Source organism: Cyclopterus lumpus, chromosome 17 (genome assembly GCF_009769545.1).
Source record: "Cyclopterus lumpus isolate fCycLum1 chromosome 17, fCycLum1.pri, whole genome shotgun sequence".
In the NCBI taxonomy this organism is placed as follows: Eukaryota; Metazoa; Chordata; class Actinopteri; order Perciformes; family Cyclopteridae; genus Cyclopterus; species Cyclopterus lumpus.
The window spans coordinates 5,574,148-5,594,683 of NC_046982.1; the positions used below are offsets into that span (position 1 = coordinate 5,574,148).

Consider the following 20,536-nt stretch of genomic DNA (forward strand, 5'->3'; position numbering starts at 1 on the left):
CACAGACGCAAACACGAAACATCACAGGCGGAAAATAAATAAATAAACAATCGACGTCGCTGCCACCGAGTCACAGATTTAGTGGCGAGAAACAACAAAGACAACAAAACAACAACAAAAACGCAACAGATGGGCCAAGACACCAAATAATGGCGACGGAGCCACTCGGAGTACTGAGGATGGAGAGGGGGTGTGGGGAGGGGGAGGGGGCAGCTAAGGATGGCTTCCAGGGAGATATTGAGGAGCGCAGAGATGATTTCTATAATTGAGATAGGAGGATCAAAAGTAAGAACACCATGATGCAGAGAAATAGACACACACACACACACACACACACACATGGCAGTCTGGATGGAAAGTCTGAGTGCAGGCTGGAGTTTCATTATAATCTATATCGTTCATATAACAGGCCACGGAGGATTCACCTGCCTCCGTGGTGAATGGGTAGCTGCACGCCGCCGTGTTTGAATAGATGCTGAACTTTATATGCTCCTACGGTTGAATGGGTTTGGCTTTGGACAGCACCCTCGTTGAAGGAAAACTGCTTTCTTTCCAGGAGACATCCCTGCTGCGTTGAGCATGTTAACTCCACGATTCAGGGACCAGATCAAGACCCTGATGACGCGGTGCTTTCGAGTGCTCGATGAAAGAGCGGATCAACAAAAGTTCACATGGCAGTGTATCCTCCGGGGACCACGAATGTGTGTACGAAATGTGATGGCAATCCATCCAAAAGTTGAGATGGGAAGGCCCGGAAAGCCCCGGAAACGTAACCAAAAAAAAAGTATCAAACCCACAAAGTGTAGGTCTTGGAAAATTAATCTTGTAAATGTCGTTGGAGGCATCTAAAGGAGGTATTGAAGACACCCCAAAACCCATACCCGACTGCAGTTCGACCAGTATCGGGGTTTTCTGGGCGGCCAATAGAAAAAAATTTAAAAAATTGCTGAACTAAAATGAACATTTATTTAACACTGTTATTGGATGCATGTGTTTCTTTGCTCAAGTAAATCTGCTACTTTTTTCTTTTTATTCACAATTTATAAAATTCGAAACTCAAGTTTAAGTGCAATTAACAGCAGCATTTGTCAGGTGATAACAGCATCGCCTCGGAAATGAAAATGTAAGTGTGGCCTTCCCTGAATTTGACGTCTTTTTGTTAATTTACCTCGTACCTCGGAAAAATGCTTGTATTACGACATGAGCAGCACCAAAATATTGATGTAGTAATGTAATATAATATATAAACTATATTATGGTATAGTTCCAGAGACCTGTCCCCAAGGCGAGTGGAAACAAAAGCAGAACCTGTGACCATCAAATTGTGTTCTGTCACCTCCTGCAATGGAAAAGGATGAATGGACTCTTTAAATACAGTATTTATATATATATTTCTTTACAAATAAGGCCGAACTCTTCATGCAAACAATCAATCAGACATCGGAGGCCACTTAGACGCATACTGACCTGCCCGATGGAGGATGAGTCACACAAAGCCGTTGTGTACTGTCTGTCCAGCTCGGGTGCGTTGTCATTCAGGTCCAAGGTCTCTATCGCAACCAGCACTCTGGACACCTGGCTGGGATTGTCTGAAAGAGGCAATCACAAAACGGTCAGCACCCTGAGAAGCATGCAGACAGCTGTACTCGGGAGAAAAAACATACGCAAATACAATTCACCCCTAATGCAACCATTAGGGGTGAGGTCGAGCCTTTCAGTCTCTGTCCAGAAACGTCCACGGCACGTGGAAACACGTTGCCGAGCAAACAGTCGCACTTTTGGCTTCATTTGGCTCGTGTTACAGCTCGCGGGCTCCCAGCTGAGGTCCGACTGATGCGTTCCCAGGCGGTCAGATTTCTCCACTTCAAAAACTGTTGCATTCCTCGCCAGAGCTTGTGTGTGTGTGTGTGTGTGTGTGTGTTTGTTTGTTTGTTTTCTAAGAAAGAGAGAGAAAGACGGAGCAGAAGAAGGATGTAGAAGAAAGCAGTCAATCTGCATGCAGTTACACCGAGGCGCAGCTTCAATGGATTGTCAGAGAGGTCACCCACACTGCGTTCGCTTGGATATATACACACACACACACACACACACACATGCGAGCGTGAAGTCCTCCCCACCACGCTTGAAACGTCACACTCTGAGCCGAACATTCACCGGAACATCTGAGGCTGCTCTTGTGCGGGGGAGACAATACAGGCTTTCAGCACACATCTTCACTCATTCATTTAAGCAGGCAACCCTGCAATCCTGGTAGGGTGGGGGTGGGGAAGAGGGTGAGGGGGTGCAATACAACCGGCCCGGCTCTCTGTCAACACGGCCTCCGACAGTCTAGTTTGTTAGCTGGAGCTCATTATTCAAGACAGGCCCTCACTGTGCTGCCCTCACAGTCCAACCAACACTTGCTGCCACAAGGACCCCCCCCCACACACACACACACACACACACACACACCTCCCCCGAGTAGATTTTAAGTAAAGATGAACTTTGTCCGGAGCAAGACTTGGCAGGAAAGACAACTTCCTCTCCTCGCACACACTGGCGGCCACTGGGCTGCATTCTTCAGCAAAACTTTCACTTTTACTACTTTTCTTTTTCTCTTTTTTTTAAGGGTTGAGAAGAAGATCCAAATATCGGCTTGGAACCTGCCAAGAGTAAATTTAGAATGATGTAGCACAGAATAAAGTCATGGTGCGTTCACACCGAATATTCGCAACGCTTTACTCGCCACAGTTTATTCGCCAGACAAGTTGTGTTTATTTGTGTCTTTCGCAACCAGGAGGCGAAAAGGGGGCGTGGCTTATCTCTGGCTTGTCTCGGTAAAAACATTATACATTAAACATTATAGTTATAAATTCCACCATCCACCACGGTCGAAATAACCACTAGTTCTGCTTTATACTTGTTGTGGACATCCCATAAACGTGTTGCGAAAGTTTCGCAACTCGCCAGCCAATCAGCGTTGGAAGTTGAAATATTTCAACTCTGGCGAAATTTCGCAACGCCCGGCGAATTTCGCAACCAAACTTTACATGGGATCCAGACGCGCGGAAAATTCGCAACGCGTTTCGTGTGAACGCCCCTTCACGCAGAATTGAAAATAACTTTTTTTTTGTCTTTTCCCTGTGTGAGTATTTGCTGATTTTCTCCTTTGCATCACCATTCATCAGGTCTTTGTAAAACCACAGCGGTTAGCGTTGTGGTTTGGGCACAACAGAGAGTGACTGAAGAAAGATCATTTGTGGTGAAGAAAAAAACGAAGAAGAAAACATACAATACTGCCGGCCTTATCATTAAAACTGAAACATAATAGCACTTCTTGATTTATTGATACGTGAAACCACTCTTTCTTACAAAGTTTAACCTCGACTATGTCAACCCTCACCTTGACCGTGGTTGAAAGCTTCTAAACAACACTGTGACAAAACCAGTCGCTCGCAAACTAAAAGGCAGCGGAGCGCTCTCCTTCGCAAGCCGCGGTGAGCCTGTAAAGCAGCGGCTTGCGCTCGATTCGCTGCTTTCATTCTTTGTCTCCACTCGAATCCTTATGAGAACGGATCTATCGCGAGTGTCAGATAACTCGTGCGGTATGGATCAATTGACCCCGCGGGCGAGCTGCAACAAACAATTTGTGGCGCCAAACAGCATTCCCCTCACGGCTCGATGATTGGAGCGCTAAGCCGCTTAGTGAAATGCATCGCGCGCTGGATACTGTGCTTTTCAGATACTGTGCTTTTCAGATACTGTGCTTTTTCAGATACTGTGCTTTTCAGATACCGCACCGTTTGTTTGCATTTCACACTTCCTTTAACCTCTCACACCCTCATGCTCATCAGCATGGAGCAGGTGGGGCTAACATGTTGGACCCATTTTGAGAGTTTGGCAGCTCCGAATAAGAGGAGTGATCCAATGTGACGAGTTCGAGCGACCTCTGACCTCTCTGGGTGGCGATCACGGTGATGTTGTGCCAGTGGTCGCGCTCCCGGTCCAGCTCCATGGCTGTGGTGATGAGGCCGGTGTCCGGCGTGATACGGAACAGAGCCTCCGGGTCCGACTGAGGATCAATGGAGAACCTGGAGAAAGGGAAAGTAGGGTGGGAGGAGGGAGATAGTGGAGAAACGGGAGGTGAATGAAAGTGAAAGGGGGGTGTGGGGGCAGAGAGAAGCATATAAAAGAATAAGTGGAGGAAAGAAGCAAGCCGAGGAGGCAGGGGGGTGCCGAGTGAAAGAGGCACACGGGGCGAGTGTGTGAGGGCGCGATAAGGAAGTCTGCCTTCAAATGGCCAAAGAATTAATATGGGGAGATTATCGCAGTTGATAGGAGCTCTTTTGAAGATTATCTTAATATCTCGAGCAATATACCAACTATCAACCCTCCCCACACACTCACTCTTAAGCACTTTTGCTAATTGGGTGGTTGTTATAGGCAAATTACAGGAAAAAAATGTAAACCTACAGCAAACAGCAGCGGAAAGATTGGACCACGAAAACACATATGTGGGTATCGTCGGCTCCAGGGAACACCGAGTGGGCATTTGGTTGGCTTGTTTTTATTTGGTTTGTTTTTACTCACGTGTCTGGTTTCTTTTAATTGAAGAGCTGAGTTTGGATTTCAGTCACAAAATAACTACATATGCCTCGTTTAAAACAATCAATATATATAAAAAATGAAAACAATCAAGCAAATCCTCGCTTCTAAAACATCAAATAAACAAAGAACATACACCACCGTGTGCTTGACTTTCCCTTTAGCGGTGAGATTAAAACTTCTAAAAAAATTCTAAGGAACATTTTTGGGAAATGCGCTTTCTTCCTGAGAGATTGAGGCCACTCTCATGTCTGCAGCCGGTTAGCTTAGCTTAGCTCAAAGACTGCAAACATTTAGCCGGTCTCTGTCCGAAGGGAACAAAAAAAAACTCCCAGCACCTCCGGAGCTCATTGGTTTACACCTGTAAACACAGAGCCAAGCTAGCCATTAAGCAAAGCCAATTAAGCTTAATGTGATTAATGAAAACCTCAGAAAGAGTATAATAGTGGATAAGTTAGACCAGCTTTATCTTGATCAGCAGGAATTCACCCACAACTGAACTCTTACACGCCGTATGAGGACAGGTGCCCGTTACTGTACCTGATGTTGTTGGTAAGACCAGTATCGGGGTCGACGGCGCTGACCCGGCCCACAGTGCAGGCCGGCGGGCAGTTTTCAGACACGTCCATGTGGTATCGGGCTCGGGAGAACCTCGGAGGCTCGTCTGCGTCCAGCACCGCTACCCTGATGGAGGCCCGGTCCTTGAAGGGGCCTCGGCGCAAGAAGCGTGGATCTACGACGGGGTTGAGGACCTCCACGGAGAAGGAGTAGGAGCTCCGGCTCTCATAGTCGACCGCCTGGGGAGGACAGCGGAGGAGGGCTAGTTAGCAGGGTAAAATATCATCAAAAGGTGGAAGTATATCATCATCAAAGGTTACACACGTCGGATCCAATGAACCGCGTTGTGCTTTCATGTGGTCCGACCCTCACTCATTTTACCAAAGATGACGGATAAATGACATATCAAAAGGAAAGGAATACTGAATTATTCAGGTCACAGAGGCCAAAGCAGGGTCTCATCCAAAGTCAGCTGAGAACAGCAGGGAGTCAATAACGCTGCCATGGTTACCGTGGTACACGGCGTTGGGTTTTTGAAGAGGTCCTTTGAAGGTTGTTGAAGGTGCTTAGATGGTAGGGGTCCGTGTGAAGTATGTTACCGCATTGCCAATGAGACGCTCTGACGCTCGACAGAAGAGTTGAAAGGATTCTCGAGCGCTCCGACAATGAAGCTGCCGCGGGTTTGGATGGTTTGATATTGCTCGGAATTGATTCGCGGGATATTCTTGAACATGCAAAGACCGGAGGACGCACATCGCTGTTGGGTTCCCTGCTGGGGAGTTGAACGTCGTCGCCGCCGTCTCTGTGGGAGTTGTTGCGCAAGTTTATCGCGTGATATCTTACACGCGACAGTGTGTGTGTGTGTGTGTGTGTGTGTGTGTGTGTGTGTGTGTGTGGTAGGAGGAGGAGTCTCAGTACCGGTGAAAACATTGTGGGAAACACACAGAATGGATTTCACTTTCGGATGTAGAGCAGGCGAGAGGTTCGCTGCCGTGAGCGTTAGATTTTCAAACGTGGAAATTGAAAAACACGTAACCACACAAATAATAATATAACATTTTTTTTAAAAACCTTGTTTGGAACATCGTCTCCATCTCCATGGCGACTCAACTATCACCATGGAGACTCGTACCTGGCTGCGAGAAGCGTTACAAAATGCCTTTGTATCCCAGGTAGCAGAGATTTCATTTGGGATCGAGGCTCGGCCCGCAGAGAAGTTAAGTAAGTATTTGTCTGAGGCGTCCATGTGATTGAGCCCTCTGAAGGGAAAAGAGAGCCTCTAATTGGGTTTGCCTACATGATTGTTGGCGAGGGCACACCCAAGTAATCACACACACACACACACACACACACACACACACACACACACACAGCTTCTGTTGATAACACACTCAGAAATGCAACACGTTTAAGGTATTTGGTGTGTGGGCAAGTACAAGTGGTTCTTTTGAAGTAAGTGTGCATATGAATCCTCTGATTGGCACAGAGAACCGTGTTGGACAGAGGATAAATAGGCTCTCTGGCTATGCAGAATTAAAAAAAAAATAAAATCATTTGGAGGATCCCGGCGGTAGTGGGAATATTGATATCCTCTCTCGCGCGCTCTCCTTCTTTTCTGATCTCTCTATTCCTATTTGCTCGTCTCTTTGCGTTCCTTTTCTCCGAGCAGAGCAAACTGCTTTACAGCAAATCAGCAGTTTTAGAAGATTGATTAAAGATCACGCAGAGGAAAGGGCGAAGTGAAAGGCATCGAAAATGCGAACAAATGCTGGCAATTCGGGAGGGAATTTCTCTCCAGGAAAAGATAAATAAACAAGAGGAATTGCGTGTGGAGATGAGAGCGTGTGCGTGTGTGTGTGTGTGTGTGTGTGTGTGTGTGTGTGTGTGTGTGTGTGCAGAGGGAGGGGTTTAGGCGGGTAGATGGCGGGAAAGGGTTTCTTAACGGGGACCCCATTACAGCAAAAGAGAGAGACAATCTGTCTGAGGAGGAGGGGTGTCACTTACACTGTGAGCACACACTCATCACCCCCCCACCTCCCCCCGCCCGCCCTTCCTCCAGCACTCCATCACCGCGCACCCCCTCCTTTTCGTCGCCTCGCATACTCCATCACCACGCCTACGCAATCCCCCACCCCCCCACCCGCCCGCCCCTAGAGCTCTGACAAAACGCAACGCACACACCCGTCTTTCACCCTCGCACAGGAAGCACTTATCACACTGCGACACAATTGTGTTTCGATGTTTTCTGTCCGCTCCGCGCGTTTGTGAACAGATGTGGCACGTTACTCGTGGAAATGTTTTTCACACGCCCAAGTGCACACACACACACACACACACACACACACACTCACCATAAAAGGCCGCGCCTCGCTACTTTTGGGACTACGAGTCTCCCAGTCGGTTCGGTACATCGAATGCATTTGAACTGGCCGACTAGACCGAGCCCCTTTGGCCACGACATCTGATGGTCTTGGAATGAACGGGCCGCTGCATGCTGGGCATTTTATTGTCATTATTATGAGTGAGTGTGCACCTCTGTGTCCGTCCACGGCTACTCTCATTCTACGGCCGCGCGCACAAGGACCTCCTGTGGTTACGGTGACTCACACTTTCTCAAAACACCTTTTTATTGCCTGTTCCTCGTATCCATTGACTTCCTGCTGACCCCTGAGTCACCACCAGCCGGTAGGGGCGGCTAGTGATGACACAACTGAGTGCATCGACGACCCCCAGCTGCTACATTGCGGGAAACATTGCAAGGGAGGGGGGGGGGGGGGGCAGACACTCACTTTTAGCGTTGAAGTGTGTTTTACCACACCTAACAGCCCCTGGTGTCTAAAAGGGGCCTTTGCACCTGGCGGGGAGATCTGCTCTCCACTGACTGCACCTTTCTAGTTTTCACTGTTTTCCGACATAAATAGTTAAAAATCATAAACAAACACATTATATTCACCGGGAGAAAAGAAAAAAGGCCCCCCGGAACATATTGACACACTGCCTTATCTCTATTGAACGTTGCCTTCCCTTTCCACCCCCACACTCGAGTGTAACCTTCTCCTGCACTACGACGCTCTCCCAATGTCTTTTTTGAAATTCAAATTTCTCGATACAATTTCCCTTTTCAAATTCACTTCACAGTGAGCAGAAATTAATTAGCTAACCCGCACGCTAGACTGGCGATACATAATACATCTCTTCTCAGGGAGGCCGACCCACAGGCATGCACACTCTATTGAGAACGTGTGTGTGTGTGTGTGTGTGTGTGTGTGTGTGTGTGTGTGCGTGTGTGTGGTGAGCGTGCTCTGAGTGTGTGTTCAGCACCCTGCTGTTGCTGGCAGCTCGAGTTATTTCTTGAGTTTGTGCATTCTAAATCAAGATCACACATCACATTTGTATGATGACAAATGCGGCTTTGGACATTTCTGCCAACAAGCACAACTGCCGAGTCGAGAGAACAAAGACTCTTCTAAATCTCCCTTTTGACTTTGTTCTTCCTCTGCCGCCATCCCTTCCCTCTGTCGCTTGTCTTATTGCACTCTCAGATGTCTCGTGTCTTCCCTTTTTCTCTTCTTTTTTTTCCTTTTTTTCTACTCATGAGCAAGACGTTGGTTTCTCTCGTTCTCTCTCCATCTCTCTCTCTCTCTCTCTCTCTCTCTCTCTCCTCCTTTTTTTTGTCTTTTGTGAGGAGATTAACACAATCTCTCCTCGGCGTGAGAAAACAAACACAGATAATCCTGGTCGCGCTGCTGGCGTGTGACCGAGGATTAGCCAGCCGTTTATTTTTTTTTTTAAGTGAGAGCATATGGAAATAATAACGACGAGCTCGCTTGTCCCCCAGGTACGAGAAGGAGTGAAAGGCACGCAAATAGCCGGCTTACGCAGCTCACAGCACCCTGAAAACACAACCTCGGAAGGGGGGGGGGGGGGGCCTCCTGAATCCGGGTGTGCTGCCCGGATTCCGATGTCGTGACATCGCTACGCGTTGCGGCTGGTTGATCCGACTATGTTATATCCGTGCTATTAAATTCAGTGTACATGTGTAATGAGGTGCTGTGATTATGGCAGTTTTTTTTTTTTGTAACGTTTCTTCGCCGCTACGAAATGCTCTCGCTACCAAAGACACTCCCGAGCCTTCGATTTTCCACGTCTTTTTTTTTTCTTTCTTCTTCTTCTTCTTCTTCTTCCTCTTCTTCTCTTCTCCCCTGTTCTTCTAAGCACCCCTTCATTGTGTTCGGGTCAGCTGATGAACCTTTGACTTGGCTCGTGGATTTCAAGGAACGCTCGAGCTGCAGCCGGCAGTTACGCTCCCACGAATGTGAGCCTCTGGCCAATAGGGGGCACTGCTGCAGAGCTCCTGTGCTGATGGGAGTTTTGCTAATGCTTCAATTACCTGCTACTTACACTGTGGCCTTGCTCGCGTGCTGTATCAAAAATCCATTAGCAGCAATATGTATATTCATTATGAGTAATATGTAATAAGTGAATAACAGAGCTGACCGGAAGGGGGGGCACTCACTTTGTGTATGCATGTATCTTCCCGCGTAACTGTGTGTCTTCACACACGTGTGTGTCTGTGTGTGTGTGTGTGCGTGCGTGTGTGTGTGTGTGTGTGTGTGAGTGAGTCAGAGCCACAGACAAACCAAACACACACACCGTCTGACATGGCCCCCAGACGCCAAGCGGAGCGTGGACGAGGCGGGCGAGGGATGGGGTTGGGGAGGCTCTATGTGTGCGTACGAGTGTGTACGAGTGTGTACGTCTGTGTACGAGTGTGTACGTCTGTGTGTGTGTGTGTGTGTATTTTGGTTTAGCCTGTGTGTCTCCCTGCATATTTGGAGATCAGGCCGAGAAAGCGAGAGAGAGAGAGTAATGAAATGCAGAGAGACGGCGGTTGGGGGGGGGGGGCAGGAGATAGAGGGGGAATGGGAGAAAGAGGGAAAGGTTTTTTTTACTGCTGGGGTCTCTGTGGGACTGACAGTGAATAAGCAGTGATAAGCAGCAGGCTGCTTCAGTCGGCACCCTAACTTGCAGGCTGCTAATGACCTGCGCGTCTCTCTCGCCTGTCCCCGCCCTCACCCTCGCACCTCTCTCTCTCTCTCTCTCTCTCTCTGTCTGCTCATCGGCACGTCTCCGGCGTTCTCCCCCCCCCCCCCTCTGTCTGCCCTCTCCTCCTCCATTTTGCAATCACATATTCTCTCTCAGCCTCCTTTTTAACGAACTCCTAACGCCTTCCTCCGGCTCCCTGTGTTGACTCGATTTCTTCCTAATCTGCTGTTAAACCCCCCCCCCTCCCTCTTCTCCTCGGCTCAGCCTCCCATCCGACACGTCATTCTGAGGTGAGGTCTGGCACCGCAGCACCACCCGCCTCGTCTTCGAAATGTGCAATCGCGCCTCTTTGCAGCTCTTTTGCCTCCATTCCCCAAAGTTTAAACCTGGAGCTGCAAGGTCAAGTGTGCTGTATTGATGCGTCTGTATCTCTCTCCCCCTGTCTCCCCCCCCCCCCTCTCTCTCTCTCTCTCTCTCTTTGGGGTTTATTGCTGCTTGTGTAGATGGGCGTCCCCGCTCTGTGTGTGTGTGTGTGTGTGTGTGTGTGTGTGCATCATTAGATCATCGGTTAAAGAGATTCAGCCCACAGCAGCAGAAATGGCCAGCAAGGTCAAGGCCGACTGTGGCAATACAAATTGTTATGCTCAGAAATCCTTAAAGATTCTCCGCACTTTGAAATCCTTCTGACTCTTGAACTACGGGCACGTTCAGTATTAACACACATGACATTTTGATAACGTGGCTGTATTGTTCTATTTCTTCCTTTTTTTGGGGGGGGGGGGGGGGGGTTACCTAACGAAGTGGAAGCTGAGGGGGAGCTTAAATGTAACGCTTTGTTTGTTTTAAATTCTATTAGTAGCCTGCGTCCTCCATGTTTGTGCGTGGATTCCCGGCGAGGTTGAATCCTACTCGAGTCAGATCTTTACTGGAGTTTACTGGAGCACCGATTCACAAACACGAAAATAAATAAAATCCCAGTGCCGCCGGCTCTACGGATGATTTCTGACAACGCCGTCTTGCAGCATCCGTAAACACTCGATATATGTTCCACTCAAAAATGAATCCACATGTAACCCGTGAGTATTGAGTTCCATTTAATATTTCACCCATAGCGGCAATGCTGGCCTAATCTATTTCTCTGCCTCTCTCGCTGCCTTTGAAGAGGGATTACAGCAACACAAAACAGCACGGAGGAGGCCACGTTGAAATACTAATTGTACGTTTTGTTTCTGTCTTTGAGATCGCTGCGGCTGAATCCAGTGGGAGGAATGCTGCGGGTGGGAGGTGTGTTATTTATTTACATGTCATTTTGATGCCCGTGTGTGTGTGTGTGTGTGTGTGTGTGTGTGTGTGTGTGTGTGTGTGCATCGCCCCGGCACATGTTGAATTGATCGATTCTCCTTAAACGCGCAGTGGGTTGCAGGTTTTCTTTCCTCCCGTCTTCCCTCCCCGCTCTCACTCCTTCATTCCTCTCGCTGTTGCCACGCTGCTCGTCTCCGAGTTGTTTTTCTCCCCTCCGTTTTATCCCTCCTTTTTTATTATTTATTTTTTCCTCATTTCCACCTGCGTGTCGCACTGGGCGGGGGTTTTGCTACCTCCATGTGCCTCTCATTTCTCTCTGTGGCTGTCAATGTGCAGCTCTCTCTCTCTCTCTCTCTCTCTCCTTCATACTCTTACTCCCTTGTTCCACTGCACTCTCTGCTGTCACCGCCGCTCAGGACCTCATTTTAACACTCCTCCTTCTGTGCTTCCATCTTCTCCGCCCATTCTCCTTCCCTGCTCCTATTTCCTCCTCCCTGTGTCCTTGCCTCTCGGTTTCCTTTCTTCTTGCGTCTCCAGTCCTCTCCTTGCCTCTCTGCTCCTCTTCAAAGGAGCTCACAGCGGGGCTTGGAAATCCCACTCTAGACACCACCTCCAGGTGCGGATTGTGTTTGAACGAATTCCTACAAACCCAAGGCTGAGAGCCGACACGGAGGTGAATTTAAAACGGGGTGGCATGGCTACCTGGCTTTATGAACGCACACACACACAAACGCACACACACACAAACACACACACACACACACACACGTGTGCACAGGTGCTCGCCGGTGAAAACACCCACAGCTCACGGCTTGACTAATGTGGTACTTTTCAATACAGATAGCAATATGTTGTTTTTTTGTACCGAATCACGGTTATTGTTTCTGCTCCCTGAACAACAAGCCGTCTCCAAAAAAATTCGCATTTCGGGGAACTTCAGGAACCTTTTTGACAAGCTTTTTTTAAAAAAAAAAAAATGGTATACGAGTTTGGAGACTTTTCTGAAAAAAAAATGTAGAACTGCAAAAATTTTGAAGATATAGTTTTCACTGATGGGATACAGTGTTCTAGTATGTTCTGTTCAACAGAAGGACAAGGCTAGCGCTGCTGGAACGATCGATTACTGGATTGACAGAAATGTGTTCTTCTCGGTTTCTTCCGTGAGATGTTTGACCTTCAGAGTGCCGAGTGAGCTCAGCTTAAATCTGAGTGATCACAGTTCGGCATGCAGCACCGTGGCGGTGACGTGGAGCCTCCGGTGCACAAGGAGTTCAGGCCTTTTGGTGCAGTAGACACCATGGGCCCATCAGTTTTGCAAAAAACTAAATTTTAATGTTCATAGATGCTGGATTTCTTTAATGAAGGAGGAGTAGAAGTCATTTTAAATGTGCTTATAACAATTAAAACATGTCTGGAGGGAATCCTTGATAATAACCTAATCAGTTACGTCGTGAGCAAAGACGTGGAAGGATTTAATTTGCTTACTATCATTGTTTAATGATACAAAACGTGGAGTAGAAAAACTCCGGGACATTGCAGTGGACATTTTCAGCTCAGCTCTTTCATCACTGGTATTACAAACCACATTAGTCATCTGCAAAATTACCGATTTTTCAATATTTTCTGGCTTCCAGAACCTTCCTCTCGCCCCCAAGCCCTCTCGTTGACACCTCATGCTTGCATGTGGCTCGTACTGCAGGGTACACGAGAGCCATCCCAATGAGCGGAGAGGAGGCTGACAGAGACTTGGGTGTATTTTGAGGTGTGTGTAGGGCTCATTTGAAATGAAAGCATCTCAGATGAGCGCCACACACACACACACACACACACACACACACACACACACACTGCTCCCCATCTCCCCTTTAAGTCTACGTTACATGTGAGAGGAACCCGTCCTTTCTCCAGAGACGAGAGAAAGGCGCGTATGCATTGAGTGGGTGGCAGCACTCTTCTCCCCCCTCCCCCCCGTGCACCTGCATCCTCATAAGAATGTGATTATTGGAGACGACAGGGACTGTTTGAAATTGAAATCACCCAAATTACACTATAGGGAACTGTTTGCCAGCCGAACTGAGGATGAAGAGGCGGCGCCTCATTGATCCTTCTGTACATGAAAAAAAAATGTTCTGCATGGGCAGGGGGGAGGGGGGGGGGGGGGGGGGGGGGGGGCGGCAGCAGTCAAAACACCTCGACGGCGGTCCAAACATTCTCGCTGCAAATTACGTGGAAAATATTTGCGTCACGCTTCCGCTTCATTGTGTTTCCCTGTAAACAGATGGAGATGGAGATAGGAGGAGGCCGGCTCGCAGTGAATCAAGCAGGAAATTCACTTGTCAGAAAAACATCAAAGCCCTCTCTCCTCCGATGGGAGTCAAATAAGGAGAAACGGGCGAGATGAATATAGATCACTTGTTTAAAAATCCCCAGCTGAAAAGAATGCAGAGAGAGATGAATCACGGGGAATGGGACGGGCTTACACAGTGTCTTTGTGTGCGCACAGGTAATTCCGGGTTAATGGGCTTACATGTTGTTAGCGATGCTATGACGCACAGGCGAAACACAACTCAAATGTGTCCCCCCCCCCCCCGTCGCCTCACCTTGTTGAGCGTGATGACCGCCTCTTGGTTCACTCCCGTGATGTTGAACGTCTCCCCGGTCTCCCCCTCCAGGATGGTGTACTCCAGCTCGGCGTTTTCGCCGAGGTCGGCGTCCGCCGCCGAGATGCGCCCTATCTCGGCCCCGGGGATGGCCAGCTCGGACACGGAGAAGGACCACATACCTGGAAAAAAGGGGACACACGGCAGGCACACCTCATTTAGACATTAATAAACATTGCCTTTTAAACCGTTTTCAAATTGCTGTTCCCCACCGATAGCGCCGAAGTCCATGTTTGCAATATCCCATTCAGATAAGGCGGCATTGCATTTAGGATGAAGGGGAAAGGTAAAAGAAGAGGAAGGCAGAGTATGTGTTTGGCATTGAGGCTTTATTAAACGGCTAGTCAAATATGGCTGTAAAAAAAAAAAAAAAAAAAAAACTCAATTAAAAGAAGCTAGGTTTTTTTTTTAAACCAGAAGGAACAGAGGAGATAAAAACAAACTAAGATTACAGGTAAGAAAAGCCGCTTTGTCTCCCTCCAAACATTTCAAGTTGGCGATACGAGCCCCGTCTGCTCCTTCCTCCTGCAAACAGGGCTTCATCAAGATAACAGGCTCTTTCATGTGCGCTGCCATCGTTTTTCTTTTTAAACATGCTGCTTTTACTTTGACATCGGGGCCCATTAAAGCAGCACATTATTAGAGTCCTTCTGCTGGCTCTGCAGGTTTACACACGCGCAGTGCATTTCTCTTACCGATCAGCCGATGCACCTATCTGATGAAAATATGGAGTGCATCTGTGAACTCGCGTTACTGCATAAAAAAGCACACATGCACACATAAATTCATATATCCGCCTGCCGCTTTATTTCATCGCAACGCACACACACACACACACACACACACACACACACACACACACTGGCCACCAGCTGCACTGACAAGAATAAGTGTGGTAGGAAATAGAGCGGAGGAAAAAGCTAAGATATCACTATTTGGCTCCCGGAACAGACAGGCTCATTCAAACAGAGCCGTTATCTGCCCCGCTAAAGCTGAGGGAATCAGATAGACCTGTAAGTGTGAGCGGAGAACAACATCGCACAAACAACATCTGCTTGACAGAATAAGAGATAGGCAGCGTCGTGGACAAGACGGCTTCTGTAAATGTGACAACATCGCAGCGAGACCGACGGCCGCCTCGAGGGATCGGGAGATCAAGGGCGGCGGAGGCGAGCAAAGCCATCAGCCACGGGGTTTGGTTTTGTCAACTTCCCCGATTCATTTCGTTTTTATTTTTATTTTTTATTCACGCTTCCAAAAGGAGTCCTCGGACCTGAAACGTGAAAACACGGGGATCCGCCAGAGCCCCCAAGAGCAGACGATGAGCATCACAGATTTCAGACCCGTCACAAGTACCGATGTGTTCTTGGTTCAATTCTTTTCAAATCCGAACGCCGATCGATTAAATCGAATGCTCCGACAATGCTCTGTCTTCATTCGGCCCCCGATGGAAGAAATAAAAACGTGGCGACTTTGTCACGAGGATGTCGCGACCTTCGGAGCTCGCCGTGCGAGATTCTCTCATTGGAGGAGAGTTGGCGAACCGCTGGGTCTTGGTTTTCCAGCACTACTTTTTTCCGCCCGAGCTTAAAGCAATTAAAACCCGAGTAGCAAGGATTTTTTTAGAAACACAAGAAGTTTGAACTATCTGGTTGTTCTATGCTTAATTGTCACTAGTGGAGCGTAAACTGTCCTCAGGATGCTCAGCGCTCTCCACTTGGTGAAGGTCAGAGTCCAATCAATCGGCTCGGTTGAACACAGCAGTCAACTCAACGGTTGTGTTTACTTCTTTCTCTTTTTTTTTTGACCACCTCCAGTTATTGACTCTTGCTGCCTGAACACAGGACTGTGTGTTTCACTCAGAAACTGAACCACACTGTTGAGACAAAGTACCCCCCCCCCCCTTCGCAATAAGGACATCCATCTGTACGATCAGCACTAAATACTGAACCGGATCCGTAGAAGCGGGGGGATAACGATCAACAGAGGGAAAACATCATCCGACCTGTCGTTCGCCTCGGCTATCGAAGTGAGAATCAGCACGTTATTGCTGTGGCAATATGAGTCAGGATATTTGTGTGGACAACTCTCTAAACAGCCAGGATGGATTTGATTGGATTAGAACAAATTCCCTCTTGATCAAGATGAAACGCCAGTGAATCTAATAGCTTCTCCATTCTTCAATAAGTCGCCTTTTATAACATCGCTCCGTGTTTACCTGATTGGCTTCTAATAATTGCTGTCGGGCAGAAACTCTCCAGCGAAGAACACGACACAAATCAAATGTATTATTCGTTCATTGTTGTGTTCCCCTCTCCGGCTGCTGCTGCCGCCGCAATCTTTTTTTTTTCTTCGAGATTGCATAACAGACCAAATGACACTAAATTCACCACCGACCTCTGGAATATGATTAGTTTCTTCCATGGTTGAATATGCTTAAGTAGTGATCCGCAGCATTTCCTGTGCATTACAGGCGGGCCGGGGGGGGGGGGGGGGGGGGGGGGGGGGGGGGTCGTGCTGCTGTAAAGGGCCATGAATCTGCGACATTAGCATATGCCGCTCTCCAGGCTGCTCTTTACCCACTTCTTCTGGCTCTCTTTTTTTTTTTTAACCACTTTACTTCATTTTCCTGTGAACAACTGTTGCCTCCTCCTCCTCCTCCTCCTCCTCCTCCTCCTCCTCCTCCTCCTCCTCCTCCTCCTCCTCCTCCTCCTCCCCCTCCTCCTCTCGCTTCTGCCATTTACTCAAGGTGTTACACCGGATGCACTTGAGTGTTTCCCACTGCTTGAAGTGTAATGTACAGGACATAATGGCTGGTTCCAGTGCACTTACCACAACTTATAGACTCAAAGATACGTATTTGAAAAGGAAAAGTACTTTACGGTTGCTTAAAAGTAGTCCGTGAGCACGACTCCACACAGTGAGACACAGAATAAACTCCCGCAGTGCTGCTCTCCATAAAAAAAAGAAACACATTACTCGATGCTCAACGAGCCCGGCGTCCCCTAATTTATGCAAAGTCATTATTTTGAATACTTCTCACACACTTCATTGTTTCTTTTGTCACCAAAACTGTCAATTTCCTCACATTCTTGTGGCTATTTAGTCGTCTCCTTTAGCCACTTGATAGCTACAGCCTTTTTCAGAACACGGAAAAACTTCACAAATCGAAACATACACACTGGCCCGTTTTATATCGTCGAAACCAGATGTTAAAATCTCTTAAGTTTGTGCCCACCACAGATCTTATTTCAAGCATTGAACCAAAAATACATTTGGAAAAATGAGTCCTCAAAATTTATTTCTGCAGCTTCTGGGTCCGGCGTGGGAGAACACTGCACGGCGCTCTGACGTCACCCCCGTACAACACCTGTGGGATGAATCATCACAACTCGACGTTCTTGTGGCAGAACGGGAGCAAAAAATCCAGGTTCAGAACACTGGGCGTCCAAATACTGGTGCTGCCAGAAAGAAAGTGATTGGGCCCAAAATACTTCATATGACACGATCAAAATATGGGAAAGCATGTGTCACCCAAGGAGTGTGCCAATGCCCGCGTTTCCCTAGAGAGGGGGGGCGGGGCTCGGAGGTCTGCCCACTGGAAAGTGAACAGCGTTTTGCCAACGACTCAACGCTAAATGCCAGTTTGCGCCATCTGGTTTGACTGCCGCAGCACCCGCAAAGCCGGGACCAAGGCAGCTCCAAACATAAACCTAGGATGTTGCTAATTAAACAGCCAATTATTTACCCGTCAGACACTGGGGATCCTATTGATCCGTGCTATTGTGCGGTGAAAACAATGGCGGCGCACACCTACGCCGGCTCTCTCTCTCGCTCTCTCTCTCTCTCTCTCTCACACTCTCACTCTCACTCGTCACACACAGGGAGCGCTCAGGGGGGAGAGTAACAAAAGGAGGGTGTGATGCCAGCAAAGTAGGGTAGACTCAGTCATTATCAGCTTTCTGCTCACACGGGAGAGCAGCTGGCAACACAAGTCGTACATCATTTCCACCTGTGATGGACTGGGGGGGGGGGGGGGGGGGGGGGGGGGGGGGGAAGAATGAGCCAGCGGGATGGGGGGAGGGGGAGAGAGGAGAGTGAAAAGGTGAGTGGCGTGGAGAGATTCCCAGCTCATTCTGCGCATTAGAGGAGGCTCAGAGAGGCAGCACAGGTTCCCTGATACAATCACACGTCGGCTGAAAATAGAGAGCGACGGGGATCTGTCCTCTGCCTTTTTTGTTCGCGTGGGTAAAGTCATCGGAGCGGGCTGCGAGGAAACAGCATGGGCGCGCCGCTTCAATGCTCAGTTTGTCCGCTAATGCAAGGTGCCCCCCCCCCCCACCCCCAGCCCACCGCGCGTAGGAGGAGGCCGCAACTGTGCCACTGTTAATGAGGCAGGGTGCAGTTTAACGCAGGTTTAAAAATGCATAAAAAGAGCTGAAATTGACAAACCGCTGGTTTCGGGGGGGGGGGGGGGGGGGGGGGCAGTCCATCACGCTGGCTCTCGTGCTGGAAGGGAAGGATCAATGAGGAGAGAGCGGGATTTAGGCATCATTACGAGTGTGGGAGACAGAGCGGGTGGGGGTCGTGGCGGATGGAGTGTTGTGACTTGTTGTATGGCCACAACTTCTCCTTTTGTATTCCTCCCGAGGCACGGCGGGGTTAAATTCGAACTGCATGCAGTGGAAGTGAAAGCGACGCCTTCTGTCTCTGCGCTAATGGGGTTAATAATGAAAGAGCGTGGATATTTCCCCTTCACAGGCCAAGTGGCATAAAACACTGCATGTTGCTGTTTAACTCGGGCACGGAGACAGGCCATTAGCCATTACTGGGCCCTGTTCTAATGCCATATGGAGTAGGAGTGTGTGTGAGTGAGTGTGTGTGAGTGAGTGAGTGACTGAGAGAGTGTGTGTGTGTGTGTGGGGGGGGGGGGGGGGGGGGGGGGGGGGGGGGTGTCCATTAGTACATTAGTAGGTGGATGTCTGTACTTCTGGTGTGGGTGCCGGAGTGCAAACTCTGCTAAACACCGCGCGTCAATCCTGAGCTTGAATATAACTTATATAATGCAGATTTGTGCAACGCTCACGTACGCTGTGTTCAATTTGAAAGAGGTCCAGCGGGCTATGAGGAGAACTCCGGCCTCTCTGTGATATCAAGTGTCTAAAAGGCCTCGTGCCGACTGACAAAGCGATACAATGACAAAGTGGCTGGCTGAGTGACTGAAGTGACCACGAGAAAGGAGGAAGTGGAGTTCGCAGGCCGGCTCGAACCAGTCGGACTCGTCGCCGACATTCGTCTCACACATGCGAGATATTGTGAGAGGGAAAAATGAACAGCTCGAGGGGAGAGAGAACAAAAAAGGACTGCGAGTGAGAAAGAGGGGAAGAAAAGAGAGAGAGAGAGAGAGAGAGAGAGAGAGATGTGACTGAGAGCAATGTTTGCAGTGATTTAACTGCCTATTGGAGCAGAAAGAGCTGAACTTTAGATGAAATATTAAAACAGAGGGGCACAGAGGGATGGAGAAAATAAAAGGATATAAATAATATTTGTACAAACCATGCTGGTATTAACCCCCTTCGTTTGAATTAGCTTCCTCCTTTCATTTCAGTTTCCTTCGTCCCTTTCTTTGGGTTTGGAAAATGTAAAACTCAATTTGAAAATAATTATTATTGGAAATTATTGCCTATTACCTAATTGTTGAACTTATCACCAAGATCATTATTACTCTTTCCAACCACAGGGGAGCACTGGAGCCAGATGGAATTAGTCAAACCGCTTTAGGAAATCAAAAAAAACAATTACCCCCCCCCCCCCCCCCCCCCCCCCCCCCCCCACCACCAGAATGCAGAGCAGGAAAAGAAAGAGGTCGGGTTTAATTAACACAAGGTGGTGTTGTCCCGGCCTGGAGGCGCGCTGCAGACTGGACATGACGAATGCTTCCTCTCCAGACTAAAAGCATCAATTTATGAGATAAAGACGCAGCAGCTGGAGTACAAGAACCCACTCCTGCAGGCCTGTGTGAGGGAAGTGATGAACACAGGTTGAATACATTATTTGTTGCCAACGGGCCCGTATTCATACAGAAGTTTACACGCAGCGCTTTAAACCGATGTGTTTATTAGTAGTAGAGCTTTTTCTAATCACGCCACAATCGCAAGTCTGCCGACATCACACTCTTGTGGCGCTTTCGTTTTGCTTTGACCACAAACGAACCGCACCGGAGTCGGCCTTGGAAGCGGGCCGAGGCTTTCACGCCGGACCAACGGACCCGATTTGGAGTTTGAGCCGCAGGCGGTATATAAGAAAGGGATGTAGTCATGGTGACGTCGCCCACTGGTTTGTGGACGTCCGTTTTGAAGCCTCGAGGTCTGAGATTTCCCCCCCAG

The 20,536-nt window shown here is 48.5% G+C and overlaps 1 protein-coding gene across 1 annotated transcript in view; it reads right to left on the minus strand.

Moving 5' to 3' along the window:
- Positions 1-20,536, minus strand: part of LOC117746294 (cadherin-24) — a 79,931-nt gene that overhangs the window by 11,714 nt on the left and 47,681 nt on the right. The window contains exons 6-9 of the mRNA XM_034555342.1: positions 14,091-14,272; positions 5,125-5,381; positions 3,934-4,070; positions 1,468-1,589 (exon numbers count right to left, since the gene is read on the minus strand). Coding sequence (XP_034411233.1) covers positions 1,468-1,589; positions 3,934-4,070; positions 5,125-5,381; positions 14,091-14,272 — 698 coding nt within the window. The remainder of the gene's footprint in view (positions 1-1,467; positions 1,590-3,933; positions 4,071-5,124; positions 5,382-14,090; positions 14,273-20,536) is intronic.